This window comes from Sturnus vulgaris, chromosome 22, assembly GCF_052056855.1.
Source record: "Sturnus vulgaris isolate bStuVul1 chromosome 22, bStuVul1.hap1, whole genome shotgun sequence".
Lineage (NCBI taxonomy): Eukaryota > Metazoa > Chordata > Aves > Passeriformes > Sturnidae > Sturnus > Sturnus vulgaris.
The window spans coordinates 6886417-6902133 of NC_142264.1; the positions used below are offsets into that span (position 1 = coordinate 6886417).

General features: G+C 45.3%; 1 protein-coding gene across 1 annotated transcript in view; it reads left to right on the plus strand.

Annotated features, from left to right (window-relative positions):
* The window catches only part of BRINP1 (BMP/retinoic acid inducible neural specific 1), a 59793-nt gene extending 44627 nt beyond the window's left edge, over positions 1 to 15166 (plus strand). Inside the window, exons 5-7 of the mRNA XM_014873291.2 lie at positions 1375 to 1611; positions 7816 to 8038; positions 13417 to 15166. Of these exons, the coding sequence (XP_014728777.1) occupies positions 1375 to 1611; positions 7816 to 8038; positions 13417 to 14557 (1601 nt within the window). The 3' untranslated portion in view covers positions 14558 to 15166. The remainder of the gene's footprint in view (positions 1 to 1374; positions 1612 to 7815; positions 8039 to 13416) is intronic.
* Positions 15167 to 15717: the final 551 nt, after the last annotated feature.

The following is a 15717-nucleotide window of genomic DNA, read 5'->3' on the forward strand; positions in this document are numbered from 1 at the left end:
CTCTTCCAGAGGGACCTCATTAAGGCTGAGGTGCTTCTCTGGATCCAAAAGCAAAAGGGTAATAAGGGTCCCAGGGTCACCACCTGCTGTTTTTCTCTTGTCTGAGGTGAACACAACCCATCAGAGATGGGCCTGCACTCCTGAAAGGGGTCACCACCCTTTTTGCCATTCCTGCACACTCTCATCCTCTGAATTATTGTCTGATTTTCATTCCACTCCAGCGAGCTGTCAGGCACGGATCTGTTAATTCAGCGCAGCAGAAACACAAACAGATGGGTAATTGACCCGCGTGCCTTCATTACACCAGAGTTCAGTGCTGCTGCTCAGGCCATAAACTCCTCTCACTGCCTCTCCAGTCCCTGCCCTTTTCCAAGTGGGGTCCCCTGAAAGGCTCACTTGGAGCTGCTGTCCTGTGCACCACAGACACTGACAGGGGCTGACAGGCAGGACTCACCAGGTAGAAGCAAACAGCTGTGAATCCTCAGGGGGATCCACAGGGAGCCTGGAGGAGGACAGGATGGAAAACCACGTACACTGCACAGGGCAAACATTTAAACTGCTATTGCATCCCCTGGTACCTGAGCAAGGTGTGCTTACACTGGTGCCTGCACAGATGGATGGATACACAAACTCTTGCCAAGGAGAAAGGACTAGGGCATAGATCTCCGTGCTAATGTAAGCCAAGCAACACTGAAATCATGGGCACTAAATCCATTTGCACTTTTATAGGATTTGGCAAGTAGCCTTGCTAGCAGGGAGCAAGCTGTGAAAGCTCAGGTACCAACTCCTGTATTTATGCTGTGGGAGCTGGGTGCTTAACTCTGCAAGGGTCTTTTATAAATCCCCTCCCATGTTATTTTCCTTTCTTCTGTTTTCCGTTCCTTCTTATTTTCCATTTCAGTATGCATTTTTCTTTTTTTGGTGTCTCAAAACAGGTCAGAGAAGCCTATTGATCATTGCTTCTGAGCTAGCACTTGGTTTTAGGAGACAAAAACTGCCACACCTGGAAATAAGGGAGACTTTGCATTCAGGGTGTTTGTACTGTGCTGGGATCTGGGATTGGGATGAAAGGGTGTCGGGGAAGGGGAAGTTTCTTGTCACCCTTTCCCCAGAGGAGATGGGCTCTGTTCTCAGCTAAATCACTACTTACCCTGGAGGGATGCAATTTGTACCTTCCTTATTCACGATAGCTTTTAATTCTTCACCATAACTCTCCCAAACTGTTAATGAAACAGGTTTTGAAAAGAGTAACAAATAGCTGAAATGACTTTTAAAAATTTTACTTACTTTTTATTTAATTTTTTAAATTTTTATATACTTTTTTATTTTATTTACTTTTTCTTCCCTCCCATAACCCTATTTTTCTCTCTCCAGGTCTCCAGATCATCTTCCCTCAGTATTTACAAGAGAAGTTTGTCCAGTCTGCCTTGAGTTACATCATGTGCAATGGGGAGGGCGAGTACATCTGCAGGGACAGCCAGTGTGGCTGCCAGTGCTCTGAGGAGTTCCCCCAGTGCAACTGCCCCATCACTGACATCCAGATCATGGAGTACACCCTGGCAAACATGGCCAAGACCTGGACAGAAGCCTATAAAGATCTGGAGAATTCAGGTAACCGAGCAAAACTCACTTTTTCAATTCGTGGCAGGTCGTATCAGGTACAAATCTTTTATTCCCTCAGTATAATGCTCTAGTTTGGCTAAAAAACAGAGGATTTTGAACCTAAACCCAGGATCTTAGTCTTGAGGGAGTTTTTTCCTCTCTTACCCTTTTTTCCTCTATTAAACACACAGACAGGAACACACATCACACATGGAATTATGCGTACAGGGATATTTTCCATGGAAGTGTATGTTTGGTTTAAAATCTTATTTTTCATCCCAAACCATCTCCAAACTTCTCTTTTGATAGTTCTACTTCCACAATATGAATGATGCAGAAATTGCTTTTCAGATTTGCATGAATGCTTTATTCTGCTTTGGTGAAAGCAATTCAGAGGGAGAAGAGCACACAGGCCAGCTGACAGCTCCTTTGAGGCAGGAGAAGAAGGGAAAATAACTCCTCTGTCCTGCAGGGCACTGTCTGCTGCTGGGAACATTTCTCTTTTCCACTTTCTCCCCAGGTGAGGCTGGGGGTGTCAGCAGAGTTTACCCCTAGTAAGTGTGTTGTACTCACAGGATACACACTCCTAAGGGCTTGAGGTAGGAAAGAGCAACACTTTGAGTGAATTCTATCCTTTAACAAGTGGCCTGCCTGCCCTGAAACCACACAGCACCAAGCAGAACTTCATCAGGAGCTTGTCCTTGTGCTGACTCTCATCTCTCAGTCTTAAGCAGCCACTTTCCAACATGTTTTCTTCAATGATCATTGTCACAACAGCCCAGATCTCCATGTCAGGAAGGAACACTGTGAGAAAAGGACCATCTAGCTCAATTCAAGAAGAATTCTTAATAAGTTTTATTTCCTTCATGTTGAAGGTCACCTTAATCCTTTTTAAAGGCAGCCTGTGATGTTTCCTCGAAGGGCTGTTGAGGATTTGCTTCATCCTTCAACACGTGGCCCCTGCTGGTGTTTGTGCTGCTGCACAGCTCCTCATGTCCCACCCATGCTGTCACCCTGGTGGCACTTACTGGCCCAAGGCTAATGACCATCCTGACCAGCTCCCCCCGTGTGCCCTGGGCAGTTCCAGGAGCAGGTCAGATGTTTTCTGTGAGCTCCTGTGGGTTTGTGGATGGAGTGGGTAACACCAGGGCAAACCAGAAATGTGGATTTCAGGAGCTTTTGCCAGCTCAGTGCTGCACAAGTTTACAGGGATTGCTGGCAGGGCCTGCCAGCACAGCTCTGCCACTGGTTATGTGTTGTTAGTTGTGGGACAGGATTGTGGACACACACATTTAGAGAGCTGGGGAATTACAGCTTGGAAATTCTTTCCAGGCCTGGATTTCTCCTGACTCTCAGCTCCATTCCCAGGCTGACAAGCTGACTGCAGCTTCAGTTAGGGAGGAGTCTCCCAGGGTGACAACACGGTGACAAACAGAGTGGAATTCATCACCAACATTAACCCCTGGTGTCTTTCCCGTGGGACACATCCTGAGGTGCTGTCCCAAGGATGTTTTTCCCAATTGTCCAATGAGCTCCTGTCCTGTCCTGGCTGCACTAACACACTTTAAATCCGGGCTGTCTGTACAATAAATTGGCCTTTTCCCCCCAAATAGGTCCGTGTGTGTTGCTGTCCTTTCTCTCTCTTTTTAGCACAGTAACCACACAGGATCTTCACATGAGGTGCTCAAGAGCCACAGATTGGTCTCATCAAAACCCTTCCCGTCCCAAGGGATCCAGCCCAGGCACTGGGAAGGTGGGAGCCCTGTGCAGAGGGGAGTTCCAGTCCCACATTGTGTCCTTGCTGCTCTCGATCCAAGCTCAGGCTGGGGTAGATAATTTTATTCAGGCTCCCTCCCCTTGAGAGTTCAATGGGGGAAGGTGTTTTTCATTTGCCATGTTAAAGTGACATATTGCAGTGCAATTTCTGCCATATTCCACCCAGGACTGGAGGCTTTTCAGGGCTAGATGGAGTGATTATCTTTATGTCTAAAGCTGCTGCATCTGATTCATCACTTTGATGCATCATGCGTGAAGTTATCCTTTGAGATGGAAGTTGCTATCACAAAAGACTGCAGTATTAGTGTTTTGCTTCTTTGTTTTAATAAATATTCCCAATAACTAGAGGATTTTCTTCATTATGAACAGCAGAGGAGAAATCTCTGATGACATCTGAAGGCTTTTCCAATAAAGTGGACTGAAAGGCACAGGAGTGCTCTGAAAGCAAATACCATTTTGAACAGGAAGCTACTGAAAGCCCAAAACATTTGTATTCTGCTTTTGGTCTGTGTTGGATCCTCTGTTAATTTGAAAAAATCGTGCAGGGCAAATCAAGGGTTGCTGTGATTTGGAATAGTATCTTCAAAGTCAAGGAGGCTGCAGTGAACTCAGGGGGTTTTTAGCCCTGTGCTTCACTGCTGGTGGGTATATTGAGAAAAGTAACACAGCCTTATTCTTGGCATTTTAGAAAGCCTGGTCAAAAAATTCTGTGATTGTGGATTAAAAAAACCCCAACTTTTTAATTAAGTCATTTGGTGGAGTTTTATTTGTTAATTTGTTGGTTTATTCAAGACTATTACTTTCTGATGTAAATGGGATTTTTATTTTTTTTTAATTTTTTTTTACACTGGCAAAAGGAAAATTTCATCTGTGAAAGAGATGTCTGACCTGCCAATTCCCTGTGGTGCCACTTGTGATGCTGAGTCACTGCCATGGGACTGCCTTAGGGAGGGAGTGACTCAACACAAAGAGGGGCCAAGCTGCATCACGGGAGGTGTAGTTCCAGCCATCAGCCAGGTTTGCTGTGCAGAGGAATAAAATAACAACAAATGCAAACAGACTTGTTGATTAATTGGAAATTCTCAGGGTTAAGAATGAACTATTCCCAGAAACAGGGAATGTCCCCATCCATACCACGGGTTTCCCGGCAGAGTTATAAATAAATGTAAATAATGAAGAAACTATGTTGATTTTAAAGTACTTTTTCTTTTTTTTTTTTTTCATCACCCTAATTTTAAACAACTCCATCCAGCTTTTATTTTGCCAGATTTGCTGCTCATTTGTTTTTCCCCCAACGTTGCACTGCAGTAGCAAAATGTGCACACTGCACCGAAATTCCTGCCTTGCCCGTCTCGATGAAAAATGTAGCACATTCATCATCAGAGGGAAAAGAGCCTGGGCTCCTGCACAAAAAGGCTTTTGAGGAAATTGATTTATAAGGGGCGGGAAGCAAATGCAAGGCTTTTACTGCTGAAAGGTACCCGGAGTAATCAGCATGGTCAACAGAAGCAATTATATGTGATGGTGGTTTCAGAGGCCCATGGAAAAGCACAGAGTCGGGTTTGGGGAGGAGAAGGGCACTGGAAGCAGCATTAAAAACAAAGTGAAAACCTGAGAGATGACTAAAAAATATTCTCTCGGTGATCTTTGGGGGAGAAAAGAGACAAGCAGATGTCCCACGGATGTTGGAAGTGCAGTGATGATTATTTTTGAGGAGCTGGGTTCCACCATGTGATGAGTAGGATGTGAACATCCATTTACCATCCGTGTCAGGATGAGACTGACTAATGCACAGATATCCTTTGTTAAGCATGAACTGCAAGTCGGTGAATAATAGGAAATCTGTTATGCCAATATCTTTAACTTTGCACTATAGGATGTAAATTATCTGGACTGATTTTCTCCACTAATTCTATGGATTATTTCTTTTTATTTGAAAAGATTTCAGCCTTTACAAGCTCTCCTTTTCCTTCTGAAAATGGGATGAACGAATTAAAAAAAAAAATTGGGAAAGGATCAGAAATAATGCAGATAACGTAGAGGGAAGGATGGCTGTACATCTTGTTGGCTTGTTTGGGCAGTTTATGGCAGGGTTCTAGTCCAGCCTCCCTCTAGAACCAGGACCAGAGCCAGCACTGGGTCAGATCAGCCTTGGTTTTGTCTAGCAGAGTCTAAAATGAGAGATTTTTATACATCTCTGATCGTGTTCCAGTGCTGCATTACTTCCAAGTGACAAAGTTTTTCAGTAAATCATTTTAATTTCTCAAGCTGCAAACTGTGTATTACTCCTTGTTATAGCAACTGTCTCTCAAAAGAGGAGTTTTGTTCATATCTGTGAGTATCTTTCGAGCAGCTGCTGCTGTAATTAAATATCCCTTGGCCTCCTCTTTGCCAAATGAAGCCAATGCAGCTCCCCACACTGACTGCAGAACTTGTGCCCTGTGTCTCTCAGCTCTGCCCTCCCAGGCTCTGGTCATCCCTTTCAGGTGGGTGCCCCAGGTGGAGCAGTGCCAAGAAAAGGTGAATATCAACTTCCCCAGCCAGCTGGATTCAGCTCAGTATGAAGTTTGTTTTTTTTCCAGTGAGAACAGGATGTTGACCCACCTCAGCCCCCAGGCCTGTGCTGGCACGTGGGGTTTCTGTCTCCTGGTACAAAACATTGCTCTTGTTGTTATTGCATTTTATGGAGTTCTTATTGTCCCACTCATTGCATTTCTCAAGGTCTCACTGTGTCAAATATGGTTTTCTAGCATCAAAAATTGAGTTATTTTTCCCTGAGAAAGCTGGAACCATCTGGTTTTTTCCCATCTGAGGATGTCCTAGCCTGGTAATCAGTCTGAGCAAACCACCCTTCTCAGGTAGGAAGGAGGAGCTGATCAGAAACAAAAACAGTATTAGAATTTCTGATTGTGATGAAAAAATACCTCTCAAACAAACCCTGCCTAACAGTAGGGTTTTTTTTTTTCATTATCAAACAAAATAAAATGGATATAAAGTGATAAAAAAAACAACAAACACAACAAACAGCAACATTGAACAATATATTTTCCGATCAATTGGATTTGTTCCCTTTAGCTAAAATTGACACCTTTTGTTCTCACCCGAGCCCTGCAAACTGTTTTATTTTATTTTCCTCATTACAAAATGCAACTCATTTAACTTCAAATGCAGCTAAATGAGAGGTAAGAATCAGAATGCTCTTTTTAAAAAATGTGAAAGCAGGACATTTCAACAGCATCCAAACCTTTCCTCTGGGGAATTTTTTAAGCTTTGTTTTTCCTCTTTTTTTTTTTTTTAATTACACAGCAAAATGCTTTGCCTTCAACAACAAACAGCATTTCAGGAGCAGCTGAAAAACAATGTAAATGAGAACTCTGACTGACAATGATTACAACTCCCAGCTTTTAGTTTATAACCCTTAGACTATAACTTCATGTTCCAGAGAATTTTTCTCTCTTTTTCTCTCCACTCTGTACACTTTAACTGTGTTGTTTCATCTTGATATTCACTATACGGTTTTTTTCCCTATATGGGAGCACCATCAGCCATGGAATTGGAGACTTCCTGGGGCAGAGTGACAGACCAGTGAGTTAATGGACATCACCTTCCCCTGGCAGAGCTGCTGGCCTCGTCCATCACTGCTCTTTGTGAAAAGCTTTCTAACTCCCTGTCTTGGTTTGAAGGACAGGTGTCTGCCAAGAAAGGCAGGAGCCTCTTTTTAAAAATGGAGAATGTGAACCCCCTCCCTCCAAATTATTATAATTTTAAATGTAAGGGGCTCTCAGGCAAAGATATGGGAATAGGAATAACAGTTCTTTACTAGGAAAATTCAAATAGAAATACAGTATTTCAGAGAACAAACCCAGAACACTGCCAGAGTGAGAATCCAAGGTGCCCCCGTCAGTCAGTCAGGGTTGGTGCAGTCCCATTCCATGGTGGCTGCATCCTCCTGCAGTGACAGATGTGGTTCTGCTGGAGCAGGGCTCCTGCACAAGGTGCAGTTTTCCTCCAAAGCTGCAGGGATGATGTGGAAGGCTCTGGTTTTCCTCTGGGATCCAGTGGGAAAAGGCTGCTCTGCTGTTCCAAATCTCCCCTTTGATCTGGGTAGGAAATGCTCGGCTCCTGCCCTGGCTGGAGCATCTCCCAATGGGATGATGGAATTTGATCAGCCCTGCCCTGGGACTGCATGGCCATGAACAGGAGAGATCTCCTGGAGGGAGGATGGGCTGTGGGGAAGATAAAGAACACTGCAACAGCTGGGTGAACAGCTGGAACATGAACAGCAGAGATCCCCACAGAGATCAGGATCACTGCCCCAGCTGATTTCAACAGATGGTGACAGAATACAAACTTTTGGTCACATCCTGTATTGCAAACTAAGACAGTCCCTCACAGCTCGGAAACCTCCGTATTTCCCCTTTCTTGTGTGTGTTCCAGATGAGTTTAAATCCTTCATGAAAAGGCTACCTAGCAACCACTTCCTGACCATTGGGAGCATCCACCAGCACTGGGGGAACGACTGGGACCTGCAGAACCGCTACAAGCTGCTGCAGAGCTCTCTGGAAGCCCAGCGCCAGAAGATCCAGCGCACTGCCCGCAAACTCTTTGGCCTCAGTGTCCGGTGCCGGCACAATCCTAACCACCAGCTGCCTAGGGAAAGGTACTCCATCCTTCCTTGGCCATGGGGGAGCTGGGCAGGGGGGCTGGTGGAGCTGAGCTTGGGCTTCAGCCCAATCCCAACGGGCTGTGTGTGGAGGTAGGGTGTGTTGGTGTGGGTGTTGGCGGGGAAACGGGAAAATCTGGGAGCAGGTTGAAATTCCTGGAGGTGTAGGTAACTTTTGTCACGTTCCTGGCTACGCTCACGTCCCTTCTGTGTGGTTTTACCTACCCAGGGGAAGGGCATCACTTATTCTTTAAGTTCTTCAAGAATATGTTTAGCCTGTTCTGCAGACTTTGTGGTTTTCCCTCAAGATCCACAGCTGAGCTTTCAGTCTCCACTTGCTGTTAAAAGAGAAATGTGGAGCACAAGGTGCTTCTGTCCATTTTTGGATTTTGCTCCTCACTCTCCAGAGTGACTTTCACTCTCCAGAGTGAAAGGAGAGGCTTTAGTTTCACTTGGAATACATCACATTCTTGCTGTGAGATGCAGCATGAACCTGTAAAACCTCACTGAGCAGAAGCCTTGCAAGGTTATTAGAGGTGGAGAGAGCAGATTTTCCATTGCTGCTACAGCAGCTATTGATATCTAATAATCCCTCCTGCTGGCTACTTTCAGCCCTAACCTGTAGCTGAGTTTGCTTCAAGTCATTTTTGGAGACTTGCATATATGGATTTTAATAAACATCTCTTGCTGTGTCTTTCTACGTTGTCTGGACTGAAGCAATATGGGAAATCTTGGGGGGAAAAAAAAAAAGAGTTTAAGTGCCTTTTCTTCCATGCTTCTCTTGGAAGGGTCAGGCCAAGTTAATATTTGGAGAGAAACTCTTTGTCCACTTCCTTCATTACCTAAATATTCAGTTTCAAGAGAAAATTGACAGATTGACTGCTGTCTACTGCTCTCATCCTGGCTGCTGAACACACTAACTTTTCATTTCATCACTGTGCAGCTCAGAAAACTCTTCTAGGGCCTTAATACCTCTTTAATTACCAAGAAATCTCATGTTTCTAGACAAAGATTTGATGGACTTACTAAGGATGAGGAGAAATATCTATTAAATGTAAGAGATTATGAAATAAAGTCTTTGGAGTCTTCCTAAACCTGGCCCATCCCTGCCAACTGGCTGAGCTGTTCTGACCAGGCTGCTGGAGGAGCCACAGGCATGTCCAACATGGAATTTTTATTTGTGCCACAGAAACAACAACAACAACAAAATGAAGCAGCAGCAAGGAAATCTCCAACCAACCAGGTTGCTCCAAAACATTCAGACAAATATGTCTTCAGCATTTATCATCTATTTTAAAAATCCAGCCAAGCAGAAAGGGAGCCTCCAACTACTACAATGAAATCTGGGGGAAGGAGGGTGGAATGGATGATGGCAGATGGGTTTTTAACTGACTGATGTGCTTGATTTGTTTAAGTCAACATCAGCAGGCATATTATCATTTCTTTTCTTGTTTGTCATTCTGTATCTGCAGCTAGGCAGGGGAGCAGTGTGGTAGGAGCTCTGTAGTGGAAGAGGTGCTACCCATCTTTCTCCTCACAGAGCTGGGAAATACTCTCATTTTCTAATTGTTGCTGTACAGAATGACAGAGGCTTATCAAGCATGCCAGTGGCTCTGAAAGGATGGCCTGGTTCTATTAAGAGCAAGCCTCTCTCTCTTTAATACACATAATTGTAAGCCTGCATTATACATTCAAAGGCAATGTATAAAAAAGAAATGAGATTGCTGTTGATTGTCCTCAGGGAAAGGAAGAGGTGGTGTTTCCAAAAGGAAGATAAGAAAGGAAGAGAAGGGATTCTGGCAATTAGGCTGATTCTCCATGACCCTTTGCAATGGCTAAGGAGACAGAAATATCTATATATCTATATATCTATATATCTATATATCTATCCATATATTCATATATCCATATATCCATATATCTATATATAGATATATCTAATCTATATATCTATATATCATCTATATATCATCTACATATCTATATATATACCTATAGAAATATAGATAATATATGGATATATAGATATGTAGATATATAGATAACAGTATATTTGGTCTGTACTTCTTTTGTCAAAACCCAGGAAAGTTTACAGGTTTAAAACAGAGGAAAATCTGTTGGTTTAAAAAGGATACCACTCCTCAGTTAATAAAACTTCAAGGTCGAATGATCACCTGTAGTTTTATTTTAAAGCACTGGATGTAAAATAGAAATAACATCCAATGGAGAGAGGGGTTATACATGGTCTGGCCTGCAGCCAAAATACATCTCACAGCTGCTGAGAAAAAAAATAGCATTTTTTACTTCACTGTTCCGTACAGAAAGCCCAAAAGTACTTCCAGAGCAGCTAGTACTTGTTGGAAACTAAAAGGTATGTTTGGAAAGGAAATTTTTAAAGTCCCTGATTTTTTCCCTTGCAAATAAAACCAAAAATCTGTCTGGCTCCCTGCTCCCAGCATTGCCAGGGAGCCACATGTCCAATGAGCAACAGTCAGAAAACACTGCAAAGTAATTCTCACTCAGAGCTTGGCCACATTTATTTTCGCTTTAGAATCATGGAATCATTGAGGTTGGAAAAGACATCCAAGATCAGTGAGTCCAACCCGTGCTTGATCCCCATCTTGTCACCCTGACCAGAGCAGTGAGTGCCACATCCAAGCGTTCCTTGGACACCTCCAGGGATGGGGATTCCCAACACCTGCCTGGGAATATTTTAAATGAAAATCAGTGGCTACTCTGGTACTGGTTTTCAGCTGTTTAATAGGGGATCTTTCCAGCATCCTCCTGCTCTGACACCTCTCAGGTACAATGCCATGAGCCTGAGCCATCAGAGGGGTGTGTTTGAAGAAGTTACCTCCTGTCAGCTGGAGGGCTTTGGCTGGCCCTGTGTATATTCTTAACCTGTCCCAGTTGCAAGAAAAAATAGGGGAATTTATACCACTTTACTCCTCTCTCACTCTCTCACACTTCCATTGTCATGTTTGTAGTCAATGCCCAGCTCTGCCCTGAATTCTGCATTTTTATTTAATTACATCCTTTATTGCTGCCATCAGCAGATGGTGGGTAGTCTCCTGTTTCATTTTCTTCTTGTTTTTTTTTTAGTCCTATTTGTGTCTCAGCTAAAAGCTAAGATGCACACACACACACACACACACAACACAAAATCCTCCCATCCATCCTCCACAAAGTTCATCTGTAGAACAAGAAATTCACTGGTGTCCATTGCAAGATATTAGCTGAGATTCATTTCCCATTTTGTTCTGCTGGTATATATATACTTTTTGTTAGTATAAAGAAGGACAGAATTATCCAGTGATTTTTTTTCCCTAAGACAACACACCCAAAATGGACAGAATGTGGTCACCTGACTCTAATTTATACTGTGTCCCCTGGTATGGCCTGGCAGTCCTTGGCCCAGGAACTCAGGGGCATTATCAACACCTAAAACCTGTGTAAAGCCTCAATCCAGCACTGCACAAATCCAGGTGCATTTGAGTGGCTTTCCAAACAGGAAGCACAAGGCTTCAGATGGGTGAAAACATTTGTATTGCTGAAAAGTGAGCAAAAATTGACCTGTGAGCAGAAGGCAGCCTCAGCCCCCTGGGCTGGTTTGGAAATGCTGGTTGCTGTCAGCTTGTGGCTGTGTTTTGCAGCCACACTGCACTGTGCTGTCCCCTCTCTCCAAGGCAGAGCTCTCCCAGGAATTGAGAGGAGCCCTGTGCATTTTTGAGGGACCAGGGCTGTCACTGTCTCCCTCTATAGCAGATATTTGTGGAGGTCACTGCCTTGCTCCCAAGCTCCCCAGCCAGCCTTGTCCTTTCTGCCAGCAGAAGAGCTCCTCTTGGCTGGGAACAGGGGAAAGAGACCCTGGCAGAATATGAAAATTGTCTGTTCCCACATCCAACACTTCAAAATTTTTCTTCTAATGACCTTCCTTCTTTCCTTGCCCTGTTTCCCCCTTCTTTTTACTCCTTTTTTTCCTGCTTTTCATTCCTGCCTGTTCTCTTTCAGTTGTGGCTGTTGCAGTTTATCCCTTTCTCCATCCATTACTCCTGCCCACCGTGTTTCTCTCTCATTTTTCCTTTTATTTGCACATTTTCCTCTCTTTCTTTCCCAATCTTTCTGCTTCGATTCCTTGATTATTTCTTTCCTTCCAGTGCTTTCCTCTGTTTTACACTCTCATCCCTCCACTCGCTCCCTCCCCCTAATCATCTTGCTGTTCTTTGCTGCTGTATCATTTAATGCCTTCTTTGATACAGCCTACAGCTTAATGATTATTCGGAGGTCAGGCGATGCAGGTGCCATGAATTTCACTAATCCAGCTCTGAGAGCCTCTGTCCATAATCACTCCTCTCGTTCTACAGGGGCTGAATCCTAATTTGTCATTAGCCAGTCCTCTCACTGCAGCACTACCAAGAACTTTTTGCCCAGAGGAGACAATGAAGTATTCATTAGCCAGGGGGAGGCGGAGGGGAGGGAGCAGCGGCTGCACAGAGGGTTCTGCTGAGGGCTGCTGAGAAAGGAGTCGCTGTACCCAGCTTTCCTGGGGCAGTGGGAACGGGGAAAAGGGGGAAACGAGGCAACGTGGCAAGTGGGTTGTGCAAAAAGTGAATGTGGGTTGCAGCGTCATTATCTAGGGGTCGTTCCAGGGCTGCAGGATGTGGGGTTGAAGGTGCTGATGCAGCACCTGTGGGAGTGGTGGGGCCCAGGGGTGGGTGAGTGGGGCTCATTTTAAGGGAGAGACTACAATAGGTGGTTAATTAGCAGCAGTCTTTCTGGGCTTTTTTTTTTTTTTAAGGAGGAATAGTTTTAGCAGCTTTGTCTCTGTGCATCCTGGCTTCCACTCTCTTTTCTACAGTTCTGAGCTCTGCACCATAAGCAGAGGTTGCTGCTTGCTTTGCCTGTCCTGTGATGGGTCTGGTTTTTAGAGGGTGGGGGCAATCATGAATGACCTGAAGAGCAGTTTTCTCCTGCTAGCCTGGGAGTTCTGCTGCCCTTGTGATGTCTGATAGCCCCACAGCCTCTGGCATGGCTTGATCAGCTCCATTCCCCTGTCACTGTGGCACTGCTGGGATCCATGGCAGGACACATGTCTTGGTTCCTAGAGCAGAGTGAAGAGAGAGAGCTCAGATGAGCATTTCTAACTGGTAGCAATTTCTTAGAAGGCTTTTGCTCATCACCAAAGGAGTAAACAGCAGATTAAAGACTCAGGCTAGAAATAGACTGGAATAGCTCCCAGATGCCACAGCAGGGCATCGATGTTCCGAGAGCTCTGCCTCAGATATATCCCTGAAAACGCTGTAGCTCCAGCCAGATGCCAACACCGAGTGCCTGTGAGGCCTTACAGTGCTAATTCTTCCTTCTCTCACCTGCAGGACGATACAGGAATGGCTTACCCGAGTCCAGTCCCTGCTCTACTGCAACGAGAACGGGTTCTGGGGGACCTTTCTGGAAAGCCAACGGAGCTGCGTTTGCCACGGTGGCACCAGTCTGTGCCAGCGCCCCATCCCCTGCATCATCGGGGGCAACAACAGCTGTGCCATGTGCAGCCTTGCCAACATCTCCCTCTGCGGCTCGTGCAACAAGGGCTATAAGCTTTACCGCGGCCGCTGCGAGCCCCAGAACGTGGACTCGGAGCGGAGCGAGCAGTTCATCAGCTTTGAGACGGACTTGGACTTCCAGGACCTGGAGCTGAAGTACCTGCTGCAGAAGATGGACTCTCGCCTGTACGTGCACACCACTTTCATCAGCAACGAGATCCGCCTGGACACCTTCTTCGACCCGCGGTGGCGCAAGCGCATGTCCCTCACCTTGAAGAGCAACAAGAACCGGATGGACTTCATCCACATGGTGATCGGGATCTCCATGCGCATCTGCCAGATGCGCAACAGCAGCCTGGACCCCATGTTCTTTGTCTACGTCAACCCGTTCAGCGGGAGCCACTCGGAGGGCTGGAACATGCCCTTCGGGGAGTACGGCTACCCGCGCTGGGAGAAAATCCGCCTCCAAAACAGCCAGTGCTACAACTGGACCCTGCTGCTGGGCAACCGGTGGAAAACCTTTTTTGAGACCGTGCACATCTACCTACGCAGCCGGACTCGGCTGCCCTCCCTCCTGCGCAACGAGACTGGCCAAGGGCCCGTGGACCTTTCCGACCCCACCAAGCGCCAGTTCTACATCAAGATCTCGGACGTGCAGGTCTACGGCTACAGCCTGCGCTTCAACGCCGACCTCCTGCGCAGCGCGGTGCAGCAGGTCAACCAGTCCTACACGCAGGGCGGGCAGTTCTACTCCTCCTCCTCCGTCATGCTCTTGCTGCTGGATATTCGGGACCGAATCAACCGCCTGGCGCCTCCGGTGGCCCCGGGGAAGCCCCAGCTGGATCTGTTCTCTTGTATGCTCAAGCACCGCCTGAAGCTCACCAACAGCGAGATCATCCGAGTGAACCACGCCCTGGACCTGTACAACACCGAGATCCTCAAACAGTCCGACCAGATGACAGCCAAACTCTGCTAACCCTGGACTTAGCAATGGACACCTTGGTGATCGATCCTTTTGCTGTATAAAAAAAAAATAAAAATAAATAAACACAAAAAAAAAGAAAACAAAACAAAAAAAAAAAGAAAAAAGAAAGAGGAAAGAAAAGTAAAAAGGAAGAAGGAAAAGCGGGGGGAACAGAAAGGAAATGAAAGGGGAAAAATAAGATTTGTAAAATGTAATTAATATACAAAAGAGGAAAAAAAAAAGAGGAAATTCTTCATTTGTTGGAAACTAAACCCGTTCTAGCAGCTGTATAAAACTGTCAGGCATGTTTGTTATTTCTATAATCCGTCATAAAAGGGTTACACCGTACTCTCTCTTGACCTTGGGGGTGTTGCTTGCGAGTCCTCAGAGGCAGCAAAGGAAATCAAGGGAGGAGCAGAGAGAGGGGCAAACTTCTGTACTGAACTGTCAAGTTTTCTGCTATGCAGGTGCCAAGACAAAGAGACATACAAAAAAAAAAAAAAAAAAAAAAAAAATCAAACAAACAACCAAGAGTTATATGTAAATGTAAAAGAACTACCATTATTCCTATACTGGGAGTAAATGGTTAAAGATAAAAGATATTTCTTCTGTTGAGATTTATGCCAGCTTTATGTTGAGTTATTCCTGCAGCCTATGCTGAGCTTTGCTGGAGGACAGGAGGGGATGGCAGCCCTTGGGGAGTGAAACTGATCCCTCCTTGGTGAGACCACACAGAAAAGGTGGAGGGTGGGTGCAGGGCCCAGGTGTTCTCCCTTTGGGATTTCCATCTTGGAAGATGTTTCACCAGAGCAGAGGCTCAGCAGATGCTGGAAGATGGGATGTGTTGGGTTGTTTAGCTGGACCTGCAGTTTGTGCCCTGCACTGGGCTGGTGCTGCCTTCAGTGGTGCCAGAGGAGGAGCAGCACCTCTAAATCTTCACTCACTCATCTTTCAGACCCTTCTACATAGTCCCTAAAGCAGAGAAAGCCAAAATCATAAAGGCAAAGCTGAGTTTGTCTTTTTGCCTCAGGTGCTGAGTTTTCCAGTAGCGCTGGGTGACCCTCATCACCACAAAAACTAAAGCACAATGCAAGGGAATACATTTCCAAGGAAACCTGGAGACACTGAAGGGTACATTTTTGTTCACTGGGAAAGGAAAAAAATCCTTTTTA